The sequence below is a fragment of the Chanos chanos genome, chromosome 1 (genome assembly GCF_902362185.1).
Source record: "Chanos chanos chromosome 1, fChaCha1.1, whole genome shotgun sequence".
Lineage (NCBI taxonomy): Eukaryota > Metazoa > Chordata > Actinopteri > Gonorynchiformes > Chanidae > Chanos > Chanos chanos.
In genome coordinates, this window is record NC_044495.1 from 39,812,569 (window position 1) to 39,837,993 (window position 25,425).

Genomic DNA, 25,425 nt, shown 5'->3' on the forward strand with positions numbered 1-25,425 from the left:
CACTGTTTATTGCAGTAATCACTCTCTTGTAATCTGTACCCATGGAGAGCTGAACACACTCTAACACTGAGGGACTAGACTGAATGCGGGAGACGTCCGGACATTGGCTTGAGAATGAGGTTAACCGCACAGAGAGGAGTGGTGTTTCTGAGTACCATTGCACTGATTATATACATTTTAATTAACATGACATTTACTCAAAAGCAGGAAATTTTAAAGGAGAGAAAGCCACAAATGTCAAATGATCAGGATATTATGAGGAAACTGGACAGAATTGAGCAGTATGTCAAAAAGCTAGGTAAGCTTTTCTTTTTTTTCTTTTTTTTTTGCATTTGTCCTTATGTTCCACGTGTGTTTGTGTTGTGTTGCAAAAAAAAAAAGAATTCATATTTACTTTACCATTCCTTCAATGTACTTCAACTGTTTTGGAATTTCTCTTGTGCGTTTAATGTGATTTACATATGAATTTGTCCTCTCCTCGACTGAAGTAACTGAGTTAAGAAACAACAGGAGCGTAAACAGAGAGGTTCTTCGTGTAACGGCAAAAAATCCAGTTAAAAAACTGTACCCAGACTCCGCTCTATTCAACACCTGGGGCGCGGAGCTCAAAGCGGATGACCAGAAAGAAGCAGAGAGGCTATTTAAGATATATGGTTACAATGTCTTCTTGAGTGACAGACTGCCGCTAAACAGAACTCTTCCGGAAACACGACACCCCAGGTATTTGTAGGTTTCAACTGTCTTGAGTATGTCAAGTGTTAAACAACGTCTCACTGTTCTCTAATGATATTCATTCAAACATGCACAGGTGTCTGAAGAAAACATACCCAGAGAACCTTCCTACACTTAGCGTTGTTCTGATCTATCTGGACGAAGCTCTGTCTGTCATTAAGAGAGCCATCCGGAGCATAATTGACCGTACACCTGCTCACTTACTGAAGGAGATCATTCTCGTCGATGACAACAGTTCCACTGGTTTGTCACAAACCTGATTTCTCTTGGAACATATCCTGACAGATTACCAGTTTCACCAGTTTTAGTTAGTTAGTTAGTTTGAGCAACAGGTTTGCCGCTCTATAGGCTACATTTTGATAACCGTATGCCAGACTTATTCATAGAGACAGTTACTGACTTTCTTCCTGTAAAATAAACATGTCTAAACCCACTGTGTCCCTACTGTGTTGTACTTCAAAAGAGGACTTGAAGGGAAGCTTGGATAAATACGTCGACTTAATTCACCAGGAGCGGCCAGGTTTAGTGAAGCGAGTGAGGCACAAAGAAACAATGGGATTGACGCAGTCTCGGATCTCCGGATGGACTGCAGCCACTGGCCAAGCGGTGGCTATTTTGGATGCCCACATCGAAGTTCAAGTGAGATGGTGGGCACAGACTATCATAATAATAATTTTTCATGCATTTGCTTGTTTTTGTTTCTTCAGCAACATCATCACTTGCTGTCTGTGTTTATTCGTCCAGGGCAGAACCCATGCTGGCTAGGATCCAGGCAGACAGGACGGTAGTAGTGTCTCCAGTGTTTGATAAGGTGAACTTCGATGACTTACAGGTAGTTAAATACGACGCGTCTGCACAAGCTTTTGACTGGCAACTGTGGTGCATGTACGAAAGCTTCCGCCCTGAGTGGTACGAGAACGGTGCCTCTGAACCAGGAAAGTAAGTGCCTTTATGTCTCTTTTCCACTACGACGGTGCTGGTGCCCGTGCCCGTGCCGGTGCGGAGCCAGTGCTGCCTTGGTGCCTTTTGAGAACCGGCCCGCATTTCCACTGGTTTGGGAACCGAACGCTACATAGCGAAAGTTTGGGTAATTTCCGTGGGGAAAAAATAATGTCGGACAGAACGCATTGCTTGCTCTTTATAAATTTACTTTTACGCTAGGCTTCCACACAGCGAAACACCTCACGAATTTTGTCCCAGAACTTTTCTGAACTTTTTTTTGGGGGCAAAATTCATGAAAATAGTAAGTCTGTCACTTAGCTCAAAAGTTAAAACGAGTGTTTAAATGAAGGTCTGCATGAAGTGGTTTAATTGCACCAGCCAGAGCCGAGAGAGAGAGTGTCTTTTTCTACCACTCTGGGTCCGACTACGTTCATGTAACATGTAAACAACAGCCCGTATTGATGTAGACACAAATTGTTACTCATGCATCTTTTAATCATATACATATTTTCACGCTACAAATATCCTTTAGCCTACCGCTACTTGGTCAGACGTTTTTTGTAACTCCCGCCTCTCTAAAAAACGTCACGTATCAAACGCTGAACTGATTGGTTCTCGCGTGGTTTTTATTTGCATAGCCTCTGACGTCAGCGGTTCCAACTTTTGGGACCAGCATTTCTGTGGTGCCGTGCCGGTGCCAGTTTTCGGCTCCGGCACCAGTATTTTGTCAGTGGAAAAGCGCGGGTGCCGGTGCTCGATCGGGCACCGGCACCGGCACCGCGGCAGTGGAAAAGGGGTATTAGTAAGCCAGTATTCAGTTCACTGTAAAATATTTTCTTTTCATGACCCCAAGTATGCTGTCGATTATAGTTTATTCATTTAAACTGTTACTCGCTTCCTTCTCTGGCTTAATGAAGTGAGGATTATTTTAACTGCCGCTTTTGACAGAAGTCCCTCTGTCATGGGTATCTTTATGGCAGACCGTGAATTTTTGGGGGAGATTGGAACGCTGGATCCAGGCATGAAAACCTATGGCGGAGAGAACGTGGAGCTTGGGATACGCGTAAGTAATGTTGCCGTCATGATATTTCAAAATTTAATGAGATGCTCAGAAGCAAAAGGATATTACTACACAGGGAACAATTAGGATGTGCAGGCCATCGTATTGTGAAAAGTTACTTCAAGTTGTAGGTCGTCTGTCATTTTTGCCCATGTTAATAAAAAGATCTTCTTTCCCAAATGTAGGTATGGCTATGTGGTGGAAGCGTGGAGGTGGTGCCTTGCTCCAAAGTTGCTCACATAGAAAGAGCACACAAATCTTACGCGCCAGACTTAAGCGTTCATATGAAGAGAAATGCACTTAGGGTTGCAGAAATTTGGATGGACGAATATAAAACTAATGTCAACGTCGCCTGGAATATTCCTTTGGAGGTTAGCACCAAACAAGATTTGTGCATACAATCCAACTCAATCTGCATCACCAGTATTCCTAATTGTGAATTTTTTTCTTTTTGTCTGGGTCTTTCCAAACACTATGGAAACATTTGCAGGGTTTAAACTGGAACTGATAAAATAATTAACTACCTGGCTCCATTTATTGCTATAGAATGGTTAGAGGTCAGTGCAGCACCTGAAAAAGGAAAAAATTCTTACATTTACAGTAACAATTTGTTGCCTTTAATCTAAGGGTCACGGGATTGAAATTGGGGATATTTCGGAAAGACAGAAGCTCAAAGAAGAACTGAAATGTAAGCCCTTCAAATGGTACCTGGAGAATGTATATCCTGAGATGGATGCCTTTGAGGACCTGCTTGGATATGGAACAGTGAGTGCCAGACTTTATCATCTAACAAACCTCGTTTCAAACTTCCTTTACAAGCCTCCATATCTCAGAAACTTGAATGGTTTAGTCTGCACGGCATTTTTTGAATCAAGTTGTCATGGAGATGGATGTTAAATATGCTCCTGTAGATCCAACACCAACACCTCACTACTGTTGATTCAGATGAACTGCTTAGCAGCTTTTTGTAACAAAAGTTCTGCTCAGGTTCTTAGAAGGGTCTTCTGTTTTTTGTGGGTTTTTTTGTTTGTTTGGTTTTTGTTTTGTTTTGCTCCACCTTCCCTGAATCTGCACAGTCAGGCACATTTGAATTTAAGCAGTTAGTTTGGCATACACTAAGGAAATGTAAGAAAAAAAAGAGGATGTGTCAGAACTGTAACACCTCACCACAAGTTGTTCATCCTGGAAGATTCTACACTGTTGTCCTCCTGGCACTCATTCTTCCCACTAAAGTGCTTATCTGAGCCACATCTCCTTTCAGTTGCAGAACGATTTGTTAGACGATCACTGCATCGATCAGGGGGCTGTTCCTGGTAGTTTACCCATTATCTATGGATGCCATGGCTATGAGCCCCAGGTAAGTATACATATACTGCACTGCTATGGTGTTTATCTGGATGCTATTTCAGTCCCATTAAAATAAGCGTTTACCAACAGTAAAACATGGAATCATTCCATAAGAATAAACGAAATGTTACATTCCATGTTGATTAATTAAATGTTGCTTATGTTAATTTTTTTGGTATTTTACAGAATTATTCTGAATTTTATGCATTGCATTAAGTAAAGCGATATGAAGCAGCACAGAGGATCCTCATGTTACATCACTAAGAATTATTACCCCCAAGTGAGTTAGAGTGGAGATTGCTCAGTAACTATAGTGAAATTGTGTACATGGCTTGCTTGGAAATTTTTTAGAAATGTAATGTAAATATTGGCCTTTTAGTCAGCAAATGCTTAGTGCTTTTACTAGGGATTTACAGTTATTCTATCATGGTCAAAATGAATACCATTCATTTTGTGGTGTAGCAGTGTAATTTGCTGTTTGGCTGACATCGGCACATGGTTAATTGGAGAGAACCAATAAAATTCATGTAAATTTGTGGTATGGAAGGACAAGATGATCTATAACCAGCTCAGTGAGCATACAAACCATGCACATTTTATAAGAGTCAGCTCAGTTTTTCTACTCTGTAAGTATTATGAAAGGTGTGTCCTAGGTCCCATGGCACAAGAGTTCAATGGCACAAGAGTCCAGTATTCCAATAACGCACTTATTTATGAGTTACCATGCCCTGCCCTGACATATAGGAGTTGAGGGGCAATGAGTGAAGTATTCCCCCCAGTGGGAGGGGACTGGTAGCATATCTAAGTGGGTGGGGCAGAGAGATCAGTAAAACAGGAGCAGATATATTTCATGTCATTAAAAGTGGCATTCCTGAGAGCATTAAAGCCATGAAATAAAATATGTTGAAATGTGAAGGAGTTAGAAGATAAAGAAAGCAGTGGCAGACACAATAAATAAGTACCATATGTGCTTCAATGAAACACTGACAAATGTTACCTATTGTTAGAGTTGTAAATGTCATCTGTCTCCTATTTGTAGAAAATAATACTTTTCCCACGTTTTACAGTTGAAACTAATGTTACATTTACTAAATGTGCAAAAGCCTTTTAGACATGTAGATGTGAGGAAAAATGTTACATTTATTAAATGTTGAAAAATTCACACAACACCTGAACTGTGTAAAATTTTTCTGGTGTTTATTAGATGTCAAAATAACCACAGATTTATTAAATGGGGCTAAAAAATACACATTTATTACATGCAGACAATTTTACGCAGACTTATTAAATGTTGGAAAAATTTCAGACTTTTATTAAATGTCAAAAATTTCTCATACATTTATTAAATGTTTAAAGAAATCAGGTCTTAACTAAATGTCAGATAAAATACCTTCAATTTAGTCTTCCACTTCTCCTCTGCCCACTGAGATCACAGTCAATGCCAAACAACAAACTTAGGGATTAGTGAAAAAGAGAAAAGATACATGATATTACCGACTGGATCCAGGTTCACTGACAACCATTGCATCAAATTGGCTCGTATTCTGTCTTAAGAAAATGACGGTTATCTTATAGTGTAAATGACTAATGCATGAGTACTCAGCTGAGTTTAAATTCCATTTTGTTGCTCCTGAAACTCTAGAAACTATGAATACAGGAACTTAAAAATAGACTCTCCTCACAATTTCTTTTCTGCAGCTCTGTTACTACAACTCCAAAGGAGAGATTTACATTGGTGGCATAAAATCTCATAAGTACAACAGTAACCGTTGTCTGGTGGATACTGGGACGGGGAACTTTCCTGCACTGCATGCGTGTAAAGTGGCCAAGCAGAAAGAACTGCACATGTACTGGGAGTTCAAACAGGTAGATCAATGTGGCATCCATATAAATGTGACTGATACACATCAGAGTCTGTAATATGTTCCTTTATGACCCAAAAACACTGCAGGTATGCAAAGTAAGCATGCGCGTGTGCATGTGTGCATGCGTGCATGCGTGTATGTGAGCTTCTAAATTCTTTGTTTTCTGATAGTTACCAAAATGGCAGGTGGTCGCTCACTCATGCAATCTGAACCATAGAGTTGAAACAGAGTTGAAAAGTACACTACATTGCTTAGCAGTGCAAAGTCTACTGCACTGCAGCGTCTATATATATCTAACCACATTACCCACTCAGAGAAGTGGTAGGAGGACATTGTCACAATTTTAATAAAAGCAATTCTCAGAACTCTGTACCTGCATTTCAGTATTAATATTGTTTATTTATACTAAACAATGCTGATTTGGTTTCAGGGTCAAGCCATAAGGAACAAAGGCACAAGCAGATGTCTAGAAATTGCCCAGGGAGAGGACAGCTATTATCAGCTTGTTGTTCAGCAGTGCAGCGGACAACGCTGGAGAATACAAAACATTATCAAGGAGCTTTAAATCACAAGACGCCAATCAAGGTGAAAGATGAAGAGACAGTAAAAGGGCAGAGGGATAAGTACATGGAATATTTTTTTTTCAAAATGTGACTATCCATCACAACTGTCTATTAGGAATATGAGGAGGACAGTCTGCCAAAAAAAACAATGGAGAACAACTCACCCTAAGCACTGCGCTAAAAAAGTACACAGGTACTTTTCATTATTTAGCATAGGCTGCTGCAGTACTAAAGGAAAAAAAAACTCTATTATAATATCCCTGCTTGACATATATAACACATAGTGTTTTTAAAAATAGGTTGATAAGTGGTTTGTGTGTTAAATGTCCCTTTTATCTGATTTATTTTATGTGGTTTTACAGGGGCATATTACATGCCTCAAAGCCATGTTTCATGCATAAGCACACACTTGGAAATTTGCACATCACACCAGTGAATATCAGCGGTCTCTACAGACTCATCATGAAATGTCTTTGTGCCCTTACTTTAAACATGTGTTTTGGTTGTGAGACAGCATGGGCAGGAATGTGGTATTTGTGTGGTGTGTGTGCTAGCAGATGTTAATGTCCCCTTCTTCATCCCTAAATCAAGGATGTCTACCTGTCTTCCCAGCACTGTGCTGTGTCTCTCTCTTCAGTGACCTGGGGAGACCCTAAAAGTATTTGAGGCCCTGGGATCTCGCTGAAAGTTTTTGAATTTATAAGAATAAAATATTGATTACTGGCATGCAGAATTCTCGCAAGGGTGCATCATAAGTTGTGTAAGGTGACTAAGTGACTAACATGGGCAGGAATGTGGTATTTGTTGTGTTGTATCAAAAATGTCTTGTATAATCAGACAAAAGATAACTTGTATAATCAGACAAAAGATGACGTGACCATAATGACATTCGTCTAGTATTGATAAATAAAGCATTATGATATTTTTATTAAACAGAAATGTTGTAAGCCCTAGAATCAGTCTCCTATTTAGTGTTATCATTAGAAGGTATCCTTGTACTTTGGCACTGCCCAACAACTGCACTTTAAATCAGCCATCAAAACCACTTGGGCAATAAAATATCTTATCATGAGTTTCTGAGCTAACTTCACATCTATCTGGGGTGTGTAGTTTGCGTTTTGTCGCTCCCACTTTAAGATGGACGTCATTTACTAAGTCGGGATGTAAAATAGCAACTGAATGATGAAACTTAATATATGATTCAGTTACAGTAACTTCTATTTTGAAATAATATATTTAAAAGGAATTGGTACAGCGATATTTTAGGTTACCTTGCTTATTTTAGGTTACAGCGATATTTTAGGTTACCTTGAGATTGCCGTTTAAAATGGAGCACAGAAACCAACCAGCCTCCATGGATCGGTGGGAGACATGAGTACACACACACACACACAGAGTAAGGGATTTGTAGGGGGATGCCATCCCCCTTGTTAACCTGCCATCCCCCATATACTCTATAAAGTAGTGTCAGTGAGCACTGGGCCATCTCCCCCAGTCTCCAAATTGCCTACTACACACACACACACACACACACACACACCCAAGAAATAAAAGAGAGCTGTACTGATACCCACCACACTTGAACACAGGTTGCTTGTTAAAAGAGAGAACTGGCTCACCGCAAACGAGTCAGCGCGGTTGAATACACACCACTATGAGAGAAGTGAATCACTGCACACAATAAAAAGTCACGAGGAGGGCAACTGTTAGTACCAGCACTACTGAACTTGGGACGTGGTTTACAATCAAAGCCCCCAGTTCATTCCGAGATAAAAAAGAGAGTTAAAAACAAAACGATAAAAGCAAGCAGGAGCGGCGGATACGCACTTATTGAAGGCGTACTTAAAACATGGCACCACCCACAGTAGAAAGGTAAAGAAAACGCGGTTTGCTATCGTACGCAATAGTCAAGCATTATTAAATGGAGACACTGCGCTGTTATTCATTAAACTGCTGTGATATTTTATCAGTTTTCTGGGGTGGAGTTGTGTTTATTAAACTTTGACTACAACATTAAACACTAGGTAAAGCAGTAAATACATAGTAAATCTTTTTTACACAGATGTTTTTGGTGGTTGTTTGAATTTCTTAGATAGCTGTAAACCACTCCGAAATCCTTAAAAGTTATAACACTGAGCTTGTTTATTTAATCAAATAATGTTTTAATAGCGAATAATTATTTATAGCATATTCCACACTGTTTGTCATGTTAGTTAAATATTATATCCTCAAATACTCTTTAATTCAAACTATTCCTTACTATTCCTTAATTGTCGAAAACTGATTAAATTACCTAAAGAGGGCACAGTTTCTCTCTACTTCTCGTATCCTAGCAACGGTTATGTTTGTGGCCGTCCCCGGATGACCAGCAGACTGACAAAGTTGTTTGCCTGAAACTACAGATAATATATATCTCTTACTTTGATATAAGCTTCCGCGTTCCCACAAATGAACACCGTGGAGTTACTGTCAGATCGCTTAGAAGCTGCGAGAATAGAGAGAAGGAGAAATAGGGAGCTTCAGCGTCAAGACAGGATCTTCAATGCAAGAGTTCGAACAATCGGAGTAAGTGGAGGATGAGATGGTAGACTTAACACAACACATAGAAATTAACCCTCATTCAGATTAGTTCGTCCAATTGTGAATATTGTGGCTGACATTGTGGCTGAAGAGTGACTTACTCGGTCATATTATCCTGGTCTTTGGTCTTTGTAGATTGATAAGGATGCCCTTGATCATCAAGTTCAAGAACGAAAAGAGAAAGAAGAGGCTGAGAGCCTTACGTTGAAGGGATACGGTAAAATCAAGCACTTGAGTTAATTTGTCCTGAAGCTGGTCATGATCATGCACATGTGAAAGTTGTTTTGTGTGTTTACAGTGTGTAGGTATGTGGGTGAACCTTGGCGCAAAGCACTGAACATTGAGTCTTCTCAGACTGGATATCAAGCCCTTTAAGAAATTAATCTGAGACCCTGTCAAATTTGCTGTGTGAGCCTTAACTGGGCTGGTTTTTTTTGTTTGTTTGTTTTTTTGCCCCACCCCCACTCGCGTATAGCTGAGGATCTCTTACATGGAGACCGTGTTGCCTGTTTGCTCGATCACAGGCAGAGGAAAGATGAGCGTCTCTTGCAAAAAGCCATCATGGACTTCCGCCAGAATTTTCAGCAGCGCAGTAGCAGGCGGGAGTTTGACCTGAACGATCCAGATGCGTTGAAAAAGCAGGACAGCGTGCAGATGTTGCCAGGGCTGGTGGGCGAGGACCCAGGCAGCGTGGAAAGACGAAGGAGGCAACAGGAGCAATTAAGGAGTTGGTCCAGTCAACAGCAGCATGAGTTAGTAGAAGCACATCAACGAAAGAAACGTGAAGGTAACAAGCTAGTCAGTGACTTGTTGCTCACTTTAGATACTGTGAAGACTAAGCTGATCTTAGAAAGTGATGGTTTCCTCTGTTTGTATGAAATGCAGACTTGCAGTATGACCAGACCAGAATAGCATTGGACAACAGAGCTTTAGAGTTACAGAAAACAGAAGAGGAAAACAAGCGAGCCCTTGCCATTGCTACAAAAGACTTCAACCTGGCTCTGGTGAGTAACTATAACAGAACAGTTAGAGAGTTCACCTGACCATCACACTCTACAGATTATCTGTAATCCCACATCCATAAATCAGTGATTATAAAATGAATATATAAGCTGGCCTGTGGGTTCTGCCATCTTTCAAACAGATTCTCTCTCTCTCTCCACAGGCTGCTGAAACAGCAGGGCGGCGTCAGCGAGAGCGGTATGAAGAAGAGGAGAATAAAAAGATGGACATACTGAACCATCTGCAGGGAGAACTGTTGAGTAAGAGCCAGGACCAGAGCGCCAGTCTTCGGGGTTATTCACGCCTGCGCAGTGACTCCTACTTGGGCCTTAGTCTCCAGCAGCTGCAGCACTTTACTGACCTCCAGCTGCAGCAAGCCGAGGAGAAGAAGGTATAGAGTCGCCTGTCTGTGGCAGAGGGTCCAGATGATGGACTTCTGTTTTCTGGTTTACTTTTTGCCAAGCAATATATATACATACATACACACATACACACCAATAATATATACGTAGATTAAAAAAAAGAAAGAAAGAAAGAAAAATGAGTTTTAATGGTAGGCCAAGATTCAAAACTTTATTGTCCCTGAAAAGCTGTAACAAATAGTACAAGAAAAAGTACACACACATATACACATGTAATAATCAATAAACACACACATAAACACATGAAATAATCAATTAAAGGATTACTAAAGGCAGACGCTGTAAATAACAAAAAACGAGTTCTGGGATTTGCATGAAGTGCGACTGCTAAATGCTGAGTGTGTGTGTGTGTGTGTGTACCCTTCACGCAGAGGGCTCTCCTCGCTCAGAAGCAGGAGGAGCTGGAGCAAGACCGTGTGCGTGTGGAGTCTGCTCGTGCTGTCCTGCTCCTGGAGAGAAAGCAGGCTCGCATTAATAAGGAAATGCGACAAGCCATGGACAACGCCAATGCAAAACTGGCCCAGGAGCAACAAGCCAGGTCAGTTCAGCTAATGCAAAATCAACTAGCTCAGGATTTTATTGTCTTGTTTTTTTAAAGTCAAATAGTAACCACTGTTGCGTAGTGTCTGGTTGTTGTACACTTAGACGTTTATGATGATGGTGATAAACTCACTACACTACTAAAATATTAAACATGATAACGTTCATTGTGAGTCAGATGAAAAAATTATAGTCAAATTAAAAAATGATCCATAACAAAATATTACTTAAACCAGCATATTGTAAGTTTCTGTAAGTTTAAGCTGAGAAGTTTGGACATTTAAACCCAGATAACTATCCAAAAAAACCCCTCATAGTGATGCTCTTGAAATGACTGAAAGAGTCAATTCTGTCACCACTGACCGTGCCCTGTTTCTCTTTTCAGAAAGAAATACCTGGAGGAACAAGTCTACACCAATGTACCTGATGAAAGTTACTTCTCCCAGTTTAATACAAGCACTCGATAACTTTTCCGCTGATGGTCACACAGATTTTGCCATATGAGTGCAAAGAGGAAAAATAAAAAAAAAACAACAACAACAAAAATGTTCTACCAGCAAAAGGCAGATTGCTTCTTTTTTTTTTTTTACGTTAGGCACCTGTACATTTTTAAATAATTAAAAAAAAAACAACCTGTGAAACAAATCTTAATTTTGCCATGAGACCACACCAGCTACAGCTAGAAGTGCTGAAAATTCATTTTTTTCATATCTGCATTCTTTGATCAAATGAAACTCAAGATAGCTGGAATGTTTATCATACTACACAATGGGCAGCTGTAATGGTTAGAGAAGCAGGCTTGAAACCGGAAGGTCGCGGGTTCAATCCTGTGGTCGGACAGGATGACTGTGGGCTGGGGGCAACATCCACTGCTGAAGTGCCCTTGAGCAAGGCACTTAAACGCCAACTACTCCCTGGGCGCACTATGCCTGATGTGTGTGTTCAACACTAGGCGTATAGGATGGGTTAAATGCAGAAGTTAAATTCACTGCTCACAGTGTGTGTGCGATCACCGAGATTCTATTCTACTCTACTCTATTAATGGCATGGACAACATACAGAGTATTCCTCATGACATCATTTAACTAGACTTACAAAGTGCCCTCACAGTATACCCGTTTTAGAGCGCTTAAAACATTGTGACATTGTCTTGGATACTGCTACCAAGCTCCACACTTAATTTGTTTATCTTGTTTCACACAGGAAGCCAGCAAATTAGATCACAAGTCATAAGAAGCCTTCAGTTAAAGAACCCTATCTCAGTAAACAAGTTTGTAAACACAGAAGCGAGTCTATGTTTGAGTACTTAATTGACACATGCATGCACAGTTGTATGCATCTGATTCTATGCAGCAATCTAAAGTCAAGTATCTGAGGCCTCCATTTTGTTGTGGGCAGAGGAACAGACTTGACTGACACGGGGAGAGTTCAACTCACACCTTGTCCAGTAGAGGGCAGATTCCACACTTAAAATGGAGACATTGAGATGGGCATCTCTTTATAGCACTCTGTGAAGCCTTAGTAGTCCAAGCCCTTGCTAATAACAGTTGTGCCATATAATTAGTGCAGTCACCTTTGGCTACCTATACATTTAAACCAGTTTAGATTACTCAATGTGGTGCGTTTATCTTGTAGTCTGCTCTCTTCTCATCTTTTTATAAGCTTTCAGAGACAAACTTGTCCCATTTCTTCTGCCAAATAGCGAAGGCTTTCTCCTTCATCTCAGGGGACAAGGAGCTGTACCTATAATGAGAGAGAAGACAGTGTCAAAGGCAGTGTTTTTACTCCAAACACACACACATACATATATTACTACTTGATATAGTATAGTGATATAGCATATAATCAATGCATGCCATAAGTAATCACCTGATGGAGTTCATGGATAATTCCTTAAGCGTTCCTAAATGGGAGTTCATCCCACCAAAGGCCATAAATGCTTCATAAAAATCATAAGAGAGGCCAGAGGCCCCAAATATGGCCGGGTCATCAGAACTGATCACCAGCGGATGGCCCTCTGACATTAACACAGCTGCAGGATGGTTCCGCAGATCTGAGACCAGCTTCAGAACCTGAATGGATTTAAAACAGAGCTTTACAGCCGCAGCAGCCGGTAAACCAGCAGGAAGTCAAGAGAAAAACTAAAAACAGTTCTGATTGGTTCTAGAGAGAAAACAAACCCAAAACTCAGTCTAACTACAAAAAAGAGGAAAGCAAAACCTTAACATACATCTGTATGCAAAACTGCCCAGGAACAGCAAGTGGACTTACTCTTCATGTACAAGCTTATAGAAGCATTTTGATCTGTTTTTTATGACCTCTAGAGCACAGGAATGTTGCCTTACAACTTTTTGCAACAATGTCAGTCGTATTCTCCTTTACCTGGTTGGAAATGGGGCAAACCTCCACTGCCACATTCATCTTCCTGGACAGCTCCTTGGCCAGTGGGTGATGAACCATTGCGAAGCCATGTCCGATACGTGTAGTGTTGAACAGGAGAGCATCTAGCACATTCTGATCAACCTCGGTACCCTCATAATCTACAGAGTCAATGTACACTAGTCAGACACTGTAAGTTAATCATTTACGAATGGCGCTATACAACAGCAAAACATGCATGTTCTCATGATACAAAAATGTCCTGACAACTGTTTATTTTCATGACAGAGATTGTTAATAAATATAACTAATAAATGAATAAATATAAATAATTATTAGATTACAGGAAAATCTAGAATATCTCTTACTAGTTTCACCGGCATGAAAAAAGTACGGTAAGGTAACACCGCGTTCCTCCGGCAAAGACAGAGCCTCCCTGAAATACCACAGAGGTCTTCCTGCGTCCTCTCGACCCACCTGCCAGTCATGAGACGGACAGCAACAGGATTAATGTTTCTGAGAAACATGCTGGTGTTACAGAGAAAAGCAGCCACGGCAAAAAAAAAAAAAAAAAACCCAAAAAAACTCACAAAGTCAAAGCCTGCCATAATCTCTGGGAATTCTCTGTGTAGTTTCATAGCTTCCTCCACAGCCTTTATAGCCTCAGTATCATTTATCCCTCTGAAATGAACACACAGATGTCGAGATGGTTTTGCCACAAGTAATGACAGCTCCTTAATGACTTGATGTGTCTCCTGCCTGTCTTGGAAGTTGCTTTGGTTAAAAGCGTCTGCTAAATGAATACATGTAATGTAAAACATAGACAGATAGACGGATAGACAGATAGATAGATAGATAGATAGATCGATAGATAGATAGATAGATAGATAGATAGATAGATAGATAGATAGATAGATAGATAGATAGATAGATAGATAGATAGATAGATAGATAGACAGATAGATAGATGTTCTGTACGTAAAAGACCAGTTACTCTAAAAAAAAGTTTCTGCAAGATTTTCACCTGTGGACTGTGAAGATAATTCGAGCACCAAAGAAGTCTGCATGCTCTCTCATAAACTGTCTGAGAACATCTTGACAAGCCTGCAGACTCCAAGCCCTGTCATTTCTCCTGCCGTCTAGCTCGTACGTCTAAATCCGTTGTGAAACAACACAGATAAAACCTGAACAGTCAAATGAATCCTCAAGTTTAGGGCAGGTCAGGCATTTAGTGTCACATATGTAGTTCTCATACCTCTGGTAGTAATGCTCTCATTTCTATATACATGACGTTATCTGTGTAGAATTCTCTCAGAGCTTCATAGAAGTAATCTTTGAACACAGGAGCATAAGTGACCAGGCCATAGACCACCAGAAAGGCCTGTTCAAACTTCTTCCACACGATGTCTTGGTTTGGGTAGGCACTGTCTGGGTCTTTAGTGACAAGAGTGAGATTACGAATGAAACTAGAGATGAGAACAGATTAAAGAAAGAGAGAGAGAGAGAGGGAGAGAGAGAGAGAGAGCGAGAGAGAGAGAGAGATGGAGAGAGAGAGACAGAAAACAACGGGTGTGGGTCATGGCAGTAATCAAAGAGCAAGTCAACCTCCAGTAAACTTCTAAACTGACTGACAAAGACAACCTTTAACTAGACTACTTTTAATATCTCGTGCCATTGATTAAAACCAAGTAAATCTGAGACAGTGTCTCCCTTATTTCTTTTCAGATCAAGACAAATCGACTTTATTTCAAGTGGACAGTCGTCAAATAGATCTTATTTGTTATAAGCTCTCTGATCTTTTTTTTTTTAACCTGTTGTCCAGAGCTGTGCTGTTGGCTATCTTGCTCCTCAGCGTCTTAAGTAGTGACCACGAGGAGCAATGAGGGAGAGGTTTTGGCTGTCCAAAGGAGAAGAGAAACCGCACTGACTGGTCATCGGTGAAGCACACATAACAGTTTTCTCTGTAAGTCACGTTCTTCACCACCCACTCCATGTCCACCATGGAAAAATCATGGACATGCAGGGCTGCACCTGGAACAAATATGCAGAGAACATGATGTATGTGAGCATATTATAAAATAACATTACGACAAAAACATTTTATAATTATGCCAGCATCTGAAGATTCAGTGGGTTTTGAACTTGAAGGATGGCCTGAGCTTCCATTGGCATAGACAGCTGGATGGCTACCAAATTTCTCTTACCTAATCTGTGATTATAAAAGGCAAGGAGTACGTAATAGTGAAAATTGTGAAACTGCATGTTATCGTACCTTTGGGCATCCTCTTAAGCAGACTGAAAATGGGGCTGCGTTGGATAAAGGGCGTGGCTTTGAAGAAATGCATGGTGGGAGGAAACTCCGGTAGCACCATCTCCTGTGCCTTCAGTTTTTGCACTTTTGTATTGAGATCCAGCTCCTCCTGTGTTAAAAGCACTCCACCCCCCGTCCGCCGGAAAGCCTCCTCCCTCATCAGAGACTCCCGCTGACTGGGATCTGGCCTCCCACTGCAAAGTGGTATCCATCCCAGTACCACCAGTAACATAAAGACCACCACGCTGTTCCTCACCAGTGACCTCATAACCGTACGTGTGCCTCAGATCTGTACCATAACAATACAAAAAAAAGGTGGGGGGTGTGGAGAAGTGCTCAAAGGTTAAAGATAAAACCGATAAACTTGGTGGTGTTAATATTGAATCATGAGACTGAAACTATTCAGACCTGAAAGCAGAACTGAATGAATTCAAGGTGATTTTTCTTCTGATTGACCAAAAAGCAATGCAGCTGTTTACACTTCCCTATTCCTCCCTGTTCAGTAAGTTTCTGATTAAACCTGATAACAACAAAATCCATAATGATATTTGACTGTTGTATTACATGAAACAAACCGCTTATTAGGGGGAAAAAGACAACGTAAAGAGGTCACATTCTGGGTGCAAAGTACAATGAAATCAGATACTTCCTTATGGTTCTTGAATTAATTAAACATTAAACATTGGCACAGAAGTCTGAGAGAAAGACTTTAACCAGGGTAAATTGTGGTGATTGTCCATGACTGCTTTATTTTTATTTAATTTTTTTTAGAGATGCCCTTGAATCAAAACGAGAAATTAATTGATACGAACACAAACACTTCGGCTAAATTTCTCGTGTAAGAAAAGTTTCGCTTACCAGAAACTCATGACCTCAGTATAATCGAATAACAGGACTTATACATAGGCTACAAATGATAGGTCATAATATAGAAATTTTCTTCACGGGATACACGGGACATCGAGGGCTCAAAACCTTCGACACAAATCCTCCGTGTTGATTCTGAAATAACTAAACCAACTCACCCTCTTACAGGCGCGCTGTACATACGGCAATCCACGCTGGTATACTCCGTATGTCAAGCTAGTGCTAGCAGTAAAAACATCTGACTTCGCTTTAACACTTGCTTGGGAGACCTCTACTCACTTCCCAAAACAGTGAACGACGTCACATCCCCCTCGAAGCTAACTGGGTGAGTAGTGTGTTTACTGTTCAGAGGTAAACGCTCCAAGAACAAAGAACCTTCGGTGTAACATCACTCTGCAACGCTAGTGTGCGCCAGAGCGTTGGTGCCCATACATATATCTGTTAGGCTACACAGGGAGAACTTGAATTTAAGGGTTTTTTTTGTTTGTGGGTTATTTTGTTGTTTGTTTGTTTTTATCCATACTTAACATCTAAGTCAGTTTATGTTATGTAATTCCGCGACACACAACTCAGGCCAGACTTTAAATTCAAAACATTAAAACAGAGTATGGAGTACTTCTTTTAATGATAAAACATCTGAAACACACGCAAGACTGCAACAAAATTCATGAAAAGTTATTTATTCTAAGAAATGTACAGTATAGAAAATACTTCGGTCCATTTCCAAAATAATCTATGTCAGTCAGATAAGAACTTGTAAACTTCACATTAAGATTAAACAAACGGGGGTCCTTTTGATGCCGTCGCGCTACTGAGGTAAATGTCAACTGCTTTGAAAGAAACAAAACAAAAACAAAAATGAAAAAAAAAAAACAACAAAACACCCAAATGACACGTTTATATTAAAACAGGTAAAAAAATGTACAAAATGTAAAGAGCAAATAAATATGATTCACATTTAACCATTTCTAGCTGTTTTCACTAATGCAGACCGACTGAGTGACAGCAGACAGCGAAGGAGTGAAATGCAGGGCGGATACAAGACCCAGCTCTAAAATGGACTGTACATAAACATCTGTATACACCATCAGTGACAACCTCGCAGATCATTACATCTACGCTGTCCTTCATAATATAAACAGCCGTCCGATAGCAAAGACGTTTCCGCCATGAGAGTTTTTTTTTTAATCTATTGCTAAAATGAACGTTCCCTAATAATATTAACAACCATTAAAATAATTAAAAAAGAAAGAAGGAAAAGATTTGCACAATATAGTTGGACATCTAGTTTATCCCATAGCTGCTAGTATTTTCTTCTCTCGTCCCTCCTTTGAAAAAATACATTTGTAATGCGTTTACGTGTCTACTTACAATGTTCCACCGAGTTTATTAAGCGAAACTCACTGTTATACACTCTACACTAACACAGAACTGTGACAACGTGTCTAGTTTCACAAAACCTGTGTTAAGACAAAACTCTCTTCAGCCATGCCATAGAGAATAAGCCCTTTTTAACGACCAAATGTTCCACTAGTGCTAGAAGATCACCTTGTCGACAATAGTTCCCCCTATCAAGGACCAGTACATTTCCACATTTTAAAGTTCGCGTAATATTTTACATGCATTCTAAATTAGCGCCCCTGCCTAGCCTAGCGCACATGCTTTCCTAATGTTTATTCATCAAACATGGCACTGGTTAACAGATACTGACCAAATCGTTCGTTAGAAAAGTGGAAGCAGTTAAAGGCCTATGTATTGAGCGTTTGTCAGCCGAAGTGTAGATTCCAGTGTACAAAAAAAAAAAAAGGTTAGTGACGGTTTGTGTAAGGTGCGAGCAGAGGAGGGAATGCAAATAAACTCTTCTTCAATGAGGTAGATTCACCTGCTGCCATGTCTGTATCAACGAGTGTCCTGTTTTAGAATGCTCTTAGAGGCCTGTTTCCTAAAAGACGGATAAGGATGTGAGGTTTAAATGCCCTCCTGTTTTCGGCTTTCACGTGAATACACTAATCACGAGTTGCATTGTCACTTCATGGCAGCAACAACAAACAATACCCAAAAAACAAAAACAGAATAGAAAGAAATGCTGGGCAGTTCCATTTTAGAGCACTGCCTAAAAAAAGGAGGGAAAAAATACCCAAGGACAAGGACCAAACCCCAGACCAATACAAACAATTCCAGCTTGACAAAGCAATGCATCACACCTAACACTTATTTTATTTTCTTGGCAGCAAGTTAAACACTTGCCCTCTCAGTATAATGAGATTTTTTTTAAAAAAGTGTTAAGACATCAGTAAATGCCTTTTTAAATGAATTGAGGTTATTTAATTAAAAATCACAGTTCCAGTGATATTTCCTTATGAGTAATTTCCCCTTCGAAGAATTCATTTGAGAATACCCGTATTAAAAACCACAACATCCTGAGGATTTGTATATCTCACTTAAGTTAGAAGGAAGAAAACACGTACTTCAAAAAACAAAACAAAAACAACAATGATAAAAAAAACCCTACTTTTCCATCTCCGTGTACATGTATCAACATCACAACATTACGCACAACACATACACTAAAAAAAATGAGGCGCTACAGTTTCAAATGAAATTCCCAACACAAAAATGACAACAAGAGCAACAACAAAAAACAAGGACAAAATATAAAACAAAACAAACAAACAAAAAAAAACCTTGTGGAATGCAACGCTTCAAAAGAAAACTTATTGATCGAGAAAATGAGATAGAAACCTCCAGAAACCTCCGTGATGCATTTTTCATTATATGCATTTAAAAACAAGAGGGGACAATATCCATGCATCACAGCTCATAGACAGGGAGGGCGTTCAAAACAAGGACTCGTTAGATATATTCATATATATATATATATACATAATAACAAGCACTGACTAAAACCCAAGGCCACTAATTCCAGTATTTAAAGACTAAAAGATCTCTAGTGCATAAGAAATGGAGCAGCTGAGCTCCCCTGCAAGTCTACCAAATGAGAGACATTCTTATAGAGAAGGCAGCACTTGAAAGATGCATAAAAAATAACCACACCAAAACCTAACGACCTAGTGGAGTGACAGCGTCTCAGTTAAAGTTGACGTGGACGAGTTCGTCTGTATACGAGAACAATCCTGACCGGGTTAGTCTCAAGATGGGACTGATATTCCTCCTCTATGTCCTTATCCACACAGGACCTCCATCTCCCCACGACCCCCAGCTTGTGCTGTTCTACTTCTAAATCATTCACACATATACAATACATTCAACAACAACAGCAAAAAAAAAAAAAAAAAACCCAATGCAAAAAGGCAGCGAGAAGTCTTGCTGTGTCCTACTGGACTCCAGAAACCATCTTGAACAAGTTTTCAAAGTACCTTCTTTTATTTGTTTGTTTTTCTTTTCTCTTTTTTTTTTTCCTTTCTTGTTTTTTTGTTCACCTGAGTTAAACTTTGGAAAGGGACACCCAGTCAGTATAGGACCTCTCTCTGATTCTGGGCAGTGTCCATTAGCCTATTTATTCTTCTTTGCTGACCCTGCCAGTGAGTCTGGGTGTCGCCAACAAAAGGTAGTCGTTAACACAGAGTTTGACAACAGAGTAGGCAGTGTTTTAAAGTTTATGACAACCACACATAGCCACCATGGCACAACTACTTGGTCGACCAACAGCCATCAAAAGGAGACTTGGCTGGTACAGAGAGAGTAAACAGACATCTAGTCTTGACTGTGGTGCAGGGGTTTCAGTGAATTGGCTCAAAAAAAAAAAAAAAAAGAAAAAGACATTCATAAAACAGCATTCTATCAGTGAGGAGGACAAAAGATATTTCTCTTTTGTTCTGTGAGTCCTAGAGAAAAAATGAGTCTCCAGCCTATTAGAGCTCAGCTCTGACTCAGTGTACCCAGGTCCATCCACTGCTTTTGCCAAAGGGTGGCATCCAATCCATGGACAGAGAAGATCAGCGCCATCCACTGAGCAAACGTAAAACTCTGTGAACTCTTGGTTTCACCGTCATATTAACACAGCTGTAAGTCAACCATGCCAAGAAAAGGCAGATTTTTCTAATATGGAGACATAGGCAGGGCTTTGCTCATACTTGCTGGATTTTTTCTTTACCTGTAACACAGAGAAGCCCTGAGTAAGTCAAACAAATCAATTAAAACGTTTTTGTGAGAGGTGCAAATGGTTTTCTGAATTTCCACAATGAAAAGTCACTCACTCAGATTTCAGACCCCTTGCTTACTACTAGGACCACTAGGAGATGCTGTGCCCATCATCTGTTGCCTAATCAAACAAAAAAGAAAAAAAGTCACATAAGTGAAAAATGTTTAAAAAATCAACTGAGCTTTACAATGGAGAACATCTGATATCAGAAGGTAATGAGATCTAAAAATCAAGTTCACTAAAAGACCCATCATTTCAAGTATAGTCCATTTCCTATAGCCCCTGATGAAGAACAGTTTGGCAAATCAATGCTCATAGTCTGTCGGCTAATTTACAGACTGATTTTTTTCTTTGTTTAAAACAGGGCTTCTTATTACCACGACTTGCTCACTCTTTGAGGTAAATCTCAGCTGAGTGGAAATAATCCTGATGTCAAAACACTTGTGGCCAAGGGTATTTCATATTTTTATGCAACTGTGAACTAAATGGTGCACTAGAAACTAGGCTGAAGTGAGTAAACAAAGAAAAAAAAACACACACACACACACTTCGAAAAAAACTGTATAATGGAGAAGCTCACTCTTGACATTTTGGTGAACTTCCTGTTTAAGTTGCTCTTTAAAGGATTTTAGAGGTATAAATCAAGGGCAACAAACTAATTTGTCATGGCATGCATGAATAACTAGAAATAACTGAACATTGTATCCTAAACACACAGTTCTGAAACCATGTAAAGGAAAAACGTGTTTCAGACTGCACATTAGTCAAGAAGCCTTAAAGACATGCAAATAATCAAAAAGATACAAATTGCTTAAGGATCTAATGTTGAATAGTTTTGAGGCTTTGGTTTAAACATTTTGTTTTTTTGTCATCACTACACATCCACAGTATTTGACTAACTAGCCAACCATTTCTGAATCATACTGTTACATAATCACAAAATAAATGGAAGGCACACATTCTCTTACCCAGCAAGAAGTAAGTGTTCAGGAACAATGCCTCTCTGTGGGACCATCATTCCTTGGAAATGACCTCCAGTGTGGGGGTGACTGTACACTGCCATTCGCTTTTGACCTGGACTAAAGGGTAGATGCTGAGGCCGCTGCAAGGCCTCCATCAGGTGTGGGTGGGGATGGGGGCGCTGAGGGGCATAGTGTCCACTCGGATACTGGTGTGGGGAGTAAGGGCCGCGGGGCATCATGTGGGGTGGAGGAACACCACCCTGCTGCATGCCAGGATGCACTGCGCGAGGGTCATACAGGAAGTTATGTTGCTGCGGCGGTCGGGGTACACCTCGGTGTCGCGCTGCAGCGTTGTGGCTGTCCAAGTCCAGGATGTCTTTGGGGCTCTCCGGTCGCTCCGAGCTCTCCTCTGTTCTGGCATGCTTGGTTGGACTGCCCACTTCAAGATTTTCCACAGCACCGCTACGGGCTCCGTCAGGCAGTGGGCTTGGAGACATTATGCCACTGCCCGAGCCCTCGGATCCCACTGGAGACATAGCACTGTCTTTCTGTCGGCCGTTCACATTAGCACTTGATGATGGTGCGTAGGAAGCGGGTGGTATGGGATAAGGCTGGTACTGAGGTCTGGGCCACTCCTCTGGAGGGAAGCCAGGCCTGCTGCTTCCCTGTTGTTGTGGGTGGTAGTGTTGCTGCTGATATTGGGGGTACATGCTACCATGGCTTTGAGGATGCTGTGACGGCATGCGGTATGCGTACGGACCTTGCTGAGGGTAAGGAGGATAGTGAGCAGGATTCTGGTGTGTGCTCATAGTCTGAGGAGGAGCATGGTTTGGGTAATTCTGGCGATTCGAAGGAGGCATTGGTCTACCCATGTTTTGGCCATAGCTTGGATTTGTTGGGCCACTCATGCTGTACTGAACCATGTTGTTATTCTCATGAGCCTGAGAGTGAGCAGGTGGTGCTTGACCGTGGGGAGGCGCTGGTCCCTGTCTGTTCTGGCTACCAAGTTGTGTTTGCGGACCTGGGCTAAAGGGCTGCATTTTGTACAGGCTGTTAGACGAACTAGACTTTGTGCCAATATTGGCATTTTCTGAAGGTCCAGAGGCACCTCCAGATTCCTTCCTTTTTGTTGGTTCACTGGGCCTCTGATCTCCATGATCGGCTGGACTTGGCTGTGCGACCAGCTGGGATACAGGGTGGCTTGGAGGAAGGGCCGTAAGAGGGGCAGGCTGTTGAGCACCAGACTGGGCGCCCTGAAGTCCTATCTGTGGCATGCCATGTGAAGGACCTGGCTGTAAGCCTCGGTGAGAGGCACTGCGGGGCATCTGCAGTGCTCCATTCTGGGAGTACTGTGGGGATCCACCATGGGGTAACTGTTGAGGAACATTTTGAGTCATCTGGGGAGGGACACTCTGGGGCATTTGTTGGGGGACATTCTGAAGTGTTTGCTGTAAATTAGGAGGCATTTTTTGAGGTACATTTTGAGGTAACTGATGAACACCAAGGGTTGCTTGTTGAGGTGCAACCTGAGACTTTTGGTGGGCATTCGGAGGTGTTTGCTGAGGGGAAGTCTGGAGGAACTGTTCAGATACATTCGGAGAGTATTTTGGAGGGGAATTTTGAGACACATCCTGGATGGTGTTTTGGGCTGTTTTTTGATTGAGAGTTTGTCCAGCATTGTCTTCTGTCTGATTGCATCTCCCTGTGTTTGGCGAGTCCCTGGATCCCTTTGGCTGGTTGGGTTGTTCTGCTGGGTCAAGGTGCGGAGGACAATCTGACACAGCTGTGCCAGTTACTACCTGTGTTGTCTGTTTATTTGTTAATTTGGGCTCTGACATCATCCCTGCCAAGGAAAAAAATGTCACAAAAGAAGTGTGTCAGTTATGAAAACTGTAGAGTGACACTTTAACAATTCTGTCAAACAACTGACAAAAAGAACTTTTCCTCCTTTTCTCACAATCTGCACCCACAATCTTCTTACAGTGGTTGTAACACCAAAATTCATACGGCAAAATTTTCTGAGACATGTAAAAATGTTTAAAAAAGGTTCTACAGGGGCCTCTCTTACCTTTGTGAAGCAGTTCAGCAGGTTGCTGGGAGGCCTTTCCATCTGCTGCACTGTCTCTAGGAGGACACTGGACTTCAGTTGCAGAAGCCTGAGCGGGAGGATTGGCAGCACTCTGAGAAGTAGGCTGGAGATTGGTGCTATGCTGGCGAGAGGAGGCAGACAACTGCTGTAGGGCAATCATTTCTGGGCTGTCCAGCATGGATGACAGATGTGGGCGTGAATCTTGAGGCGGCACGGGTGGTCGGTTTCCAGCAGGTCCAGGAGAGCTGACTGAAGGAGCGGGCATCCTGTATTGGCCATTCACAGAGGGATACCCTGTGTGGTGTGTGGGACGCACCATGCTGTGGTTATATGAATGCAGGTTCCCCACATTCTGGTCTGGCATCATGGACCCACTGGGCTGGGGCTGGTTTGGATGGTTCATGCCTGACCACATGTTTGGCATCCTCATACCAGGAGGGCAGAAGGGAGTAAATGTGTTGTGCTGAGGTGGAACACAAGGCCCTGGGTATCTACTCCCCATACCATGGGTGGGCTGACCGCCAGGGCCTTGGCGGGAAGGATACATATTACCTTCCGCACCTGGTGGGGTGCAGAGGCCACCAGACTGCAGGGCCACAGGTCTTGGGCCCAGGGAAGGGCCATGAGTGGGCCCCATGTACGGATGCTGCTGATGCTGTGGTTGAAGCGGCCGAGACTCAGGTCCCATTGGGTATCTGGGGCCCAGATGCTGACCATCAATGTAAGGGCCCTGTTGGACAAAACGAGTTTAATGTCATTTGAAATACACAATATTTAGAACATGAAAAAAGAAGAGTCACTCCAAAAGACATGAAAAACATTACCTGCATGTTGAAATTAGGGTGCATGCGCTGAGGGCCATATTCCCCTGGGGGTCTTGGCATGAGTGGTCTCTGTCCGGGGTATGGAAATCGAGGATCCATCATCATTCTAGGTGGATACATGGGTGGACCAGGTTGGCCTACAGGCCGCTGGAGTATCAGATTAACAACAGGTTTATTGTACAAAGTAAGAACATGCACCAAGGACAATTACTGCAGATATTCAACATTAAAATGAAGGCTGGTGGCTTGCCTGTTGTGCAGAGTGATACAGGCCAGGTCGCATGTCTTTTCCAGGATGAGGCTGGCCTGAGTGGACATTCTGAGGGTGTGAAGGTCCGTTGGCCCAGTGTGAAGAGGGTGGTAGAGGCGCAGATTTGTACCTGTCTTCTTTGGGAGGGCTACTTCCATTACCAGTGTTTTGACTTTTGCGTTTCTGGACCTGCTCTGCTGCTCTGATCAGACTTTCAGGCCCCGACTGTTTGTAGTTCTTGCTTTTCTTCTTCTCCTTGCGCTCTCGGTCATCGCTCCTCACGTGAAATTCCTCGTCCGTGTCTCCGTCCTCGGAGGGGAAATGTTTCAAAAGCGCTCTGCTGAAGCAGCGCTCCAGGGATTCAGCCATTACTGTGTACTCTGAGGAAAGCAGAAAGAAAAGCAGCCCATTCTTGCAGACTGTCAAATATACAAATTTCATTTGCATGTCAGGCTCAGAAAAACACTCTCTAGGGCCAGAGCACCAACCAGACCACAGGGCCAGAGCTGACCTTCGATCTCACCCACC

General features: G+C 41.6%; 4 protein-coding genes across 4 annotated transcripts in view; 2 read left to right on the top strand and 2 right to left on the bottom strand.

The window, feature by feature from the left end:
• Positions 1 to 234: 234 nt before the first annotated feature.
• On the top strand, positions 235 to 6,511 carry LOC115825821 (probable polypeptide N-acetylgalactosaminyltransferase 8). The gene is given in 12 exon segments (XM_030789600.1): positions 235 to 298; positions 497 to 554; positions 556 to 720; positions 809 to 975; positions 1,196 to 1,379; positions 1,477 to 1,671; positions 2,623 to 2,737; positions 2,920 to 3,105; positions 3,362 to 3,499; positions 3,996 to 4,091; positions 5,780 to 5,947; positions 6,377 to 6,511. Coding segments are annotated over 12 exon segments (1,671 nt in total).
• A 2,446-nt stretch (positions 6,512 to 8,957) lies between these two features.
• On the top strand, positions 8,958 to 11,520 carry ribc2 (RIB43A domain with coiled-coils 2). The gene is made up of 7 exons (XM_030787042.1): positions 8,958 to 9,074; positions 9,225 to 9,306; positions 9,565 to 9,876; positions 9,975 to 10,093; positions 10,255 to 10,482; positions 10,885 to 11,051; positions 11,439 to 11,520. The coding sequence occupies exons 1-7, from the start codon at positions 8,958 to 8,960 to the stop codon at positions 11,518 to 11,520; spliced, it is 1,107 nt and encodes a 368-aa protein (XP_030642902.1).
• Positions 11,521 to 12,305: 785 nt separating this feature from the next.
• ada2a (adenosine deaminase 2a) lies at positions 12,306 to 16,829 on the bottom strand. Its single transcript, XM_030777596.1, has 10 exons — positions 16,769 to 16,829; positions 15,705 to 16,032; positions 15,244 to 15,463; positions 14,688 to 14,898; positions 14,457 to 14,584; positions 14,023 to 14,113; positions 13,801 to 13,909; positions 13,436 to 13,593; positions 12,923 to 13,125; positions 12,306 to 12,796 (listed from the first exon to the last, which is right to left on the bottom strand). Exons 2-10 carry the CDS (start codon positions 16,009 to 16,011, stop codon positions 12,709 to 12,711), a joined length of 1,515 nt encoding a protein of 504 aa, XP_030633456.1. The 5' UTR covers positions 16,012 to 16,032; positions 16,769 to 16,829; the 3' UTR covers positions 12,306 to 12,708.
• Positions 16,830 to 20,644: 3,815 nt separating this feature from the next.
• The window catches only part of cecr2 (CECR2 histone acetyl-lysine reader), a 29,170-nt gene continuing 24,389 nt past the window's right edge, over positions 20,645 to 25,425 (bottom strand). Inside the window, exons 14-19 of the mRNA XM_030789674.1 lie at positions 24,898 to 25,277; positions 24,648 to 24,794; positions 23,803 to 24,553; positions 21,741 to 23,577; positions 20,828 to 20,892; positions 20,645 to 20,724 (exon numbers count right to left, since the gene is read on the bottom strand). Of these exons, the coding sequence (XP_030645534.1) occupies positions 20,835 to 20,892; positions 21,741 to 23,577; positions 23,803 to 24,553; positions 24,648 to 24,794; positions 24,898 to 25,277 (3,173 nt within the window). The 3' untranslated portion in view covers positions 20,645 to 20,724; positions 20,828 to 20,834. The remainder of the gene's footprint in view (positions 20,725 to 20,827; positions 20,893 to 21,740; positions 23,578 to 23,802; positions 24,554 to 24,647; positions 24,795 to 24,897; positions 25,278 to 25,425) is intronic.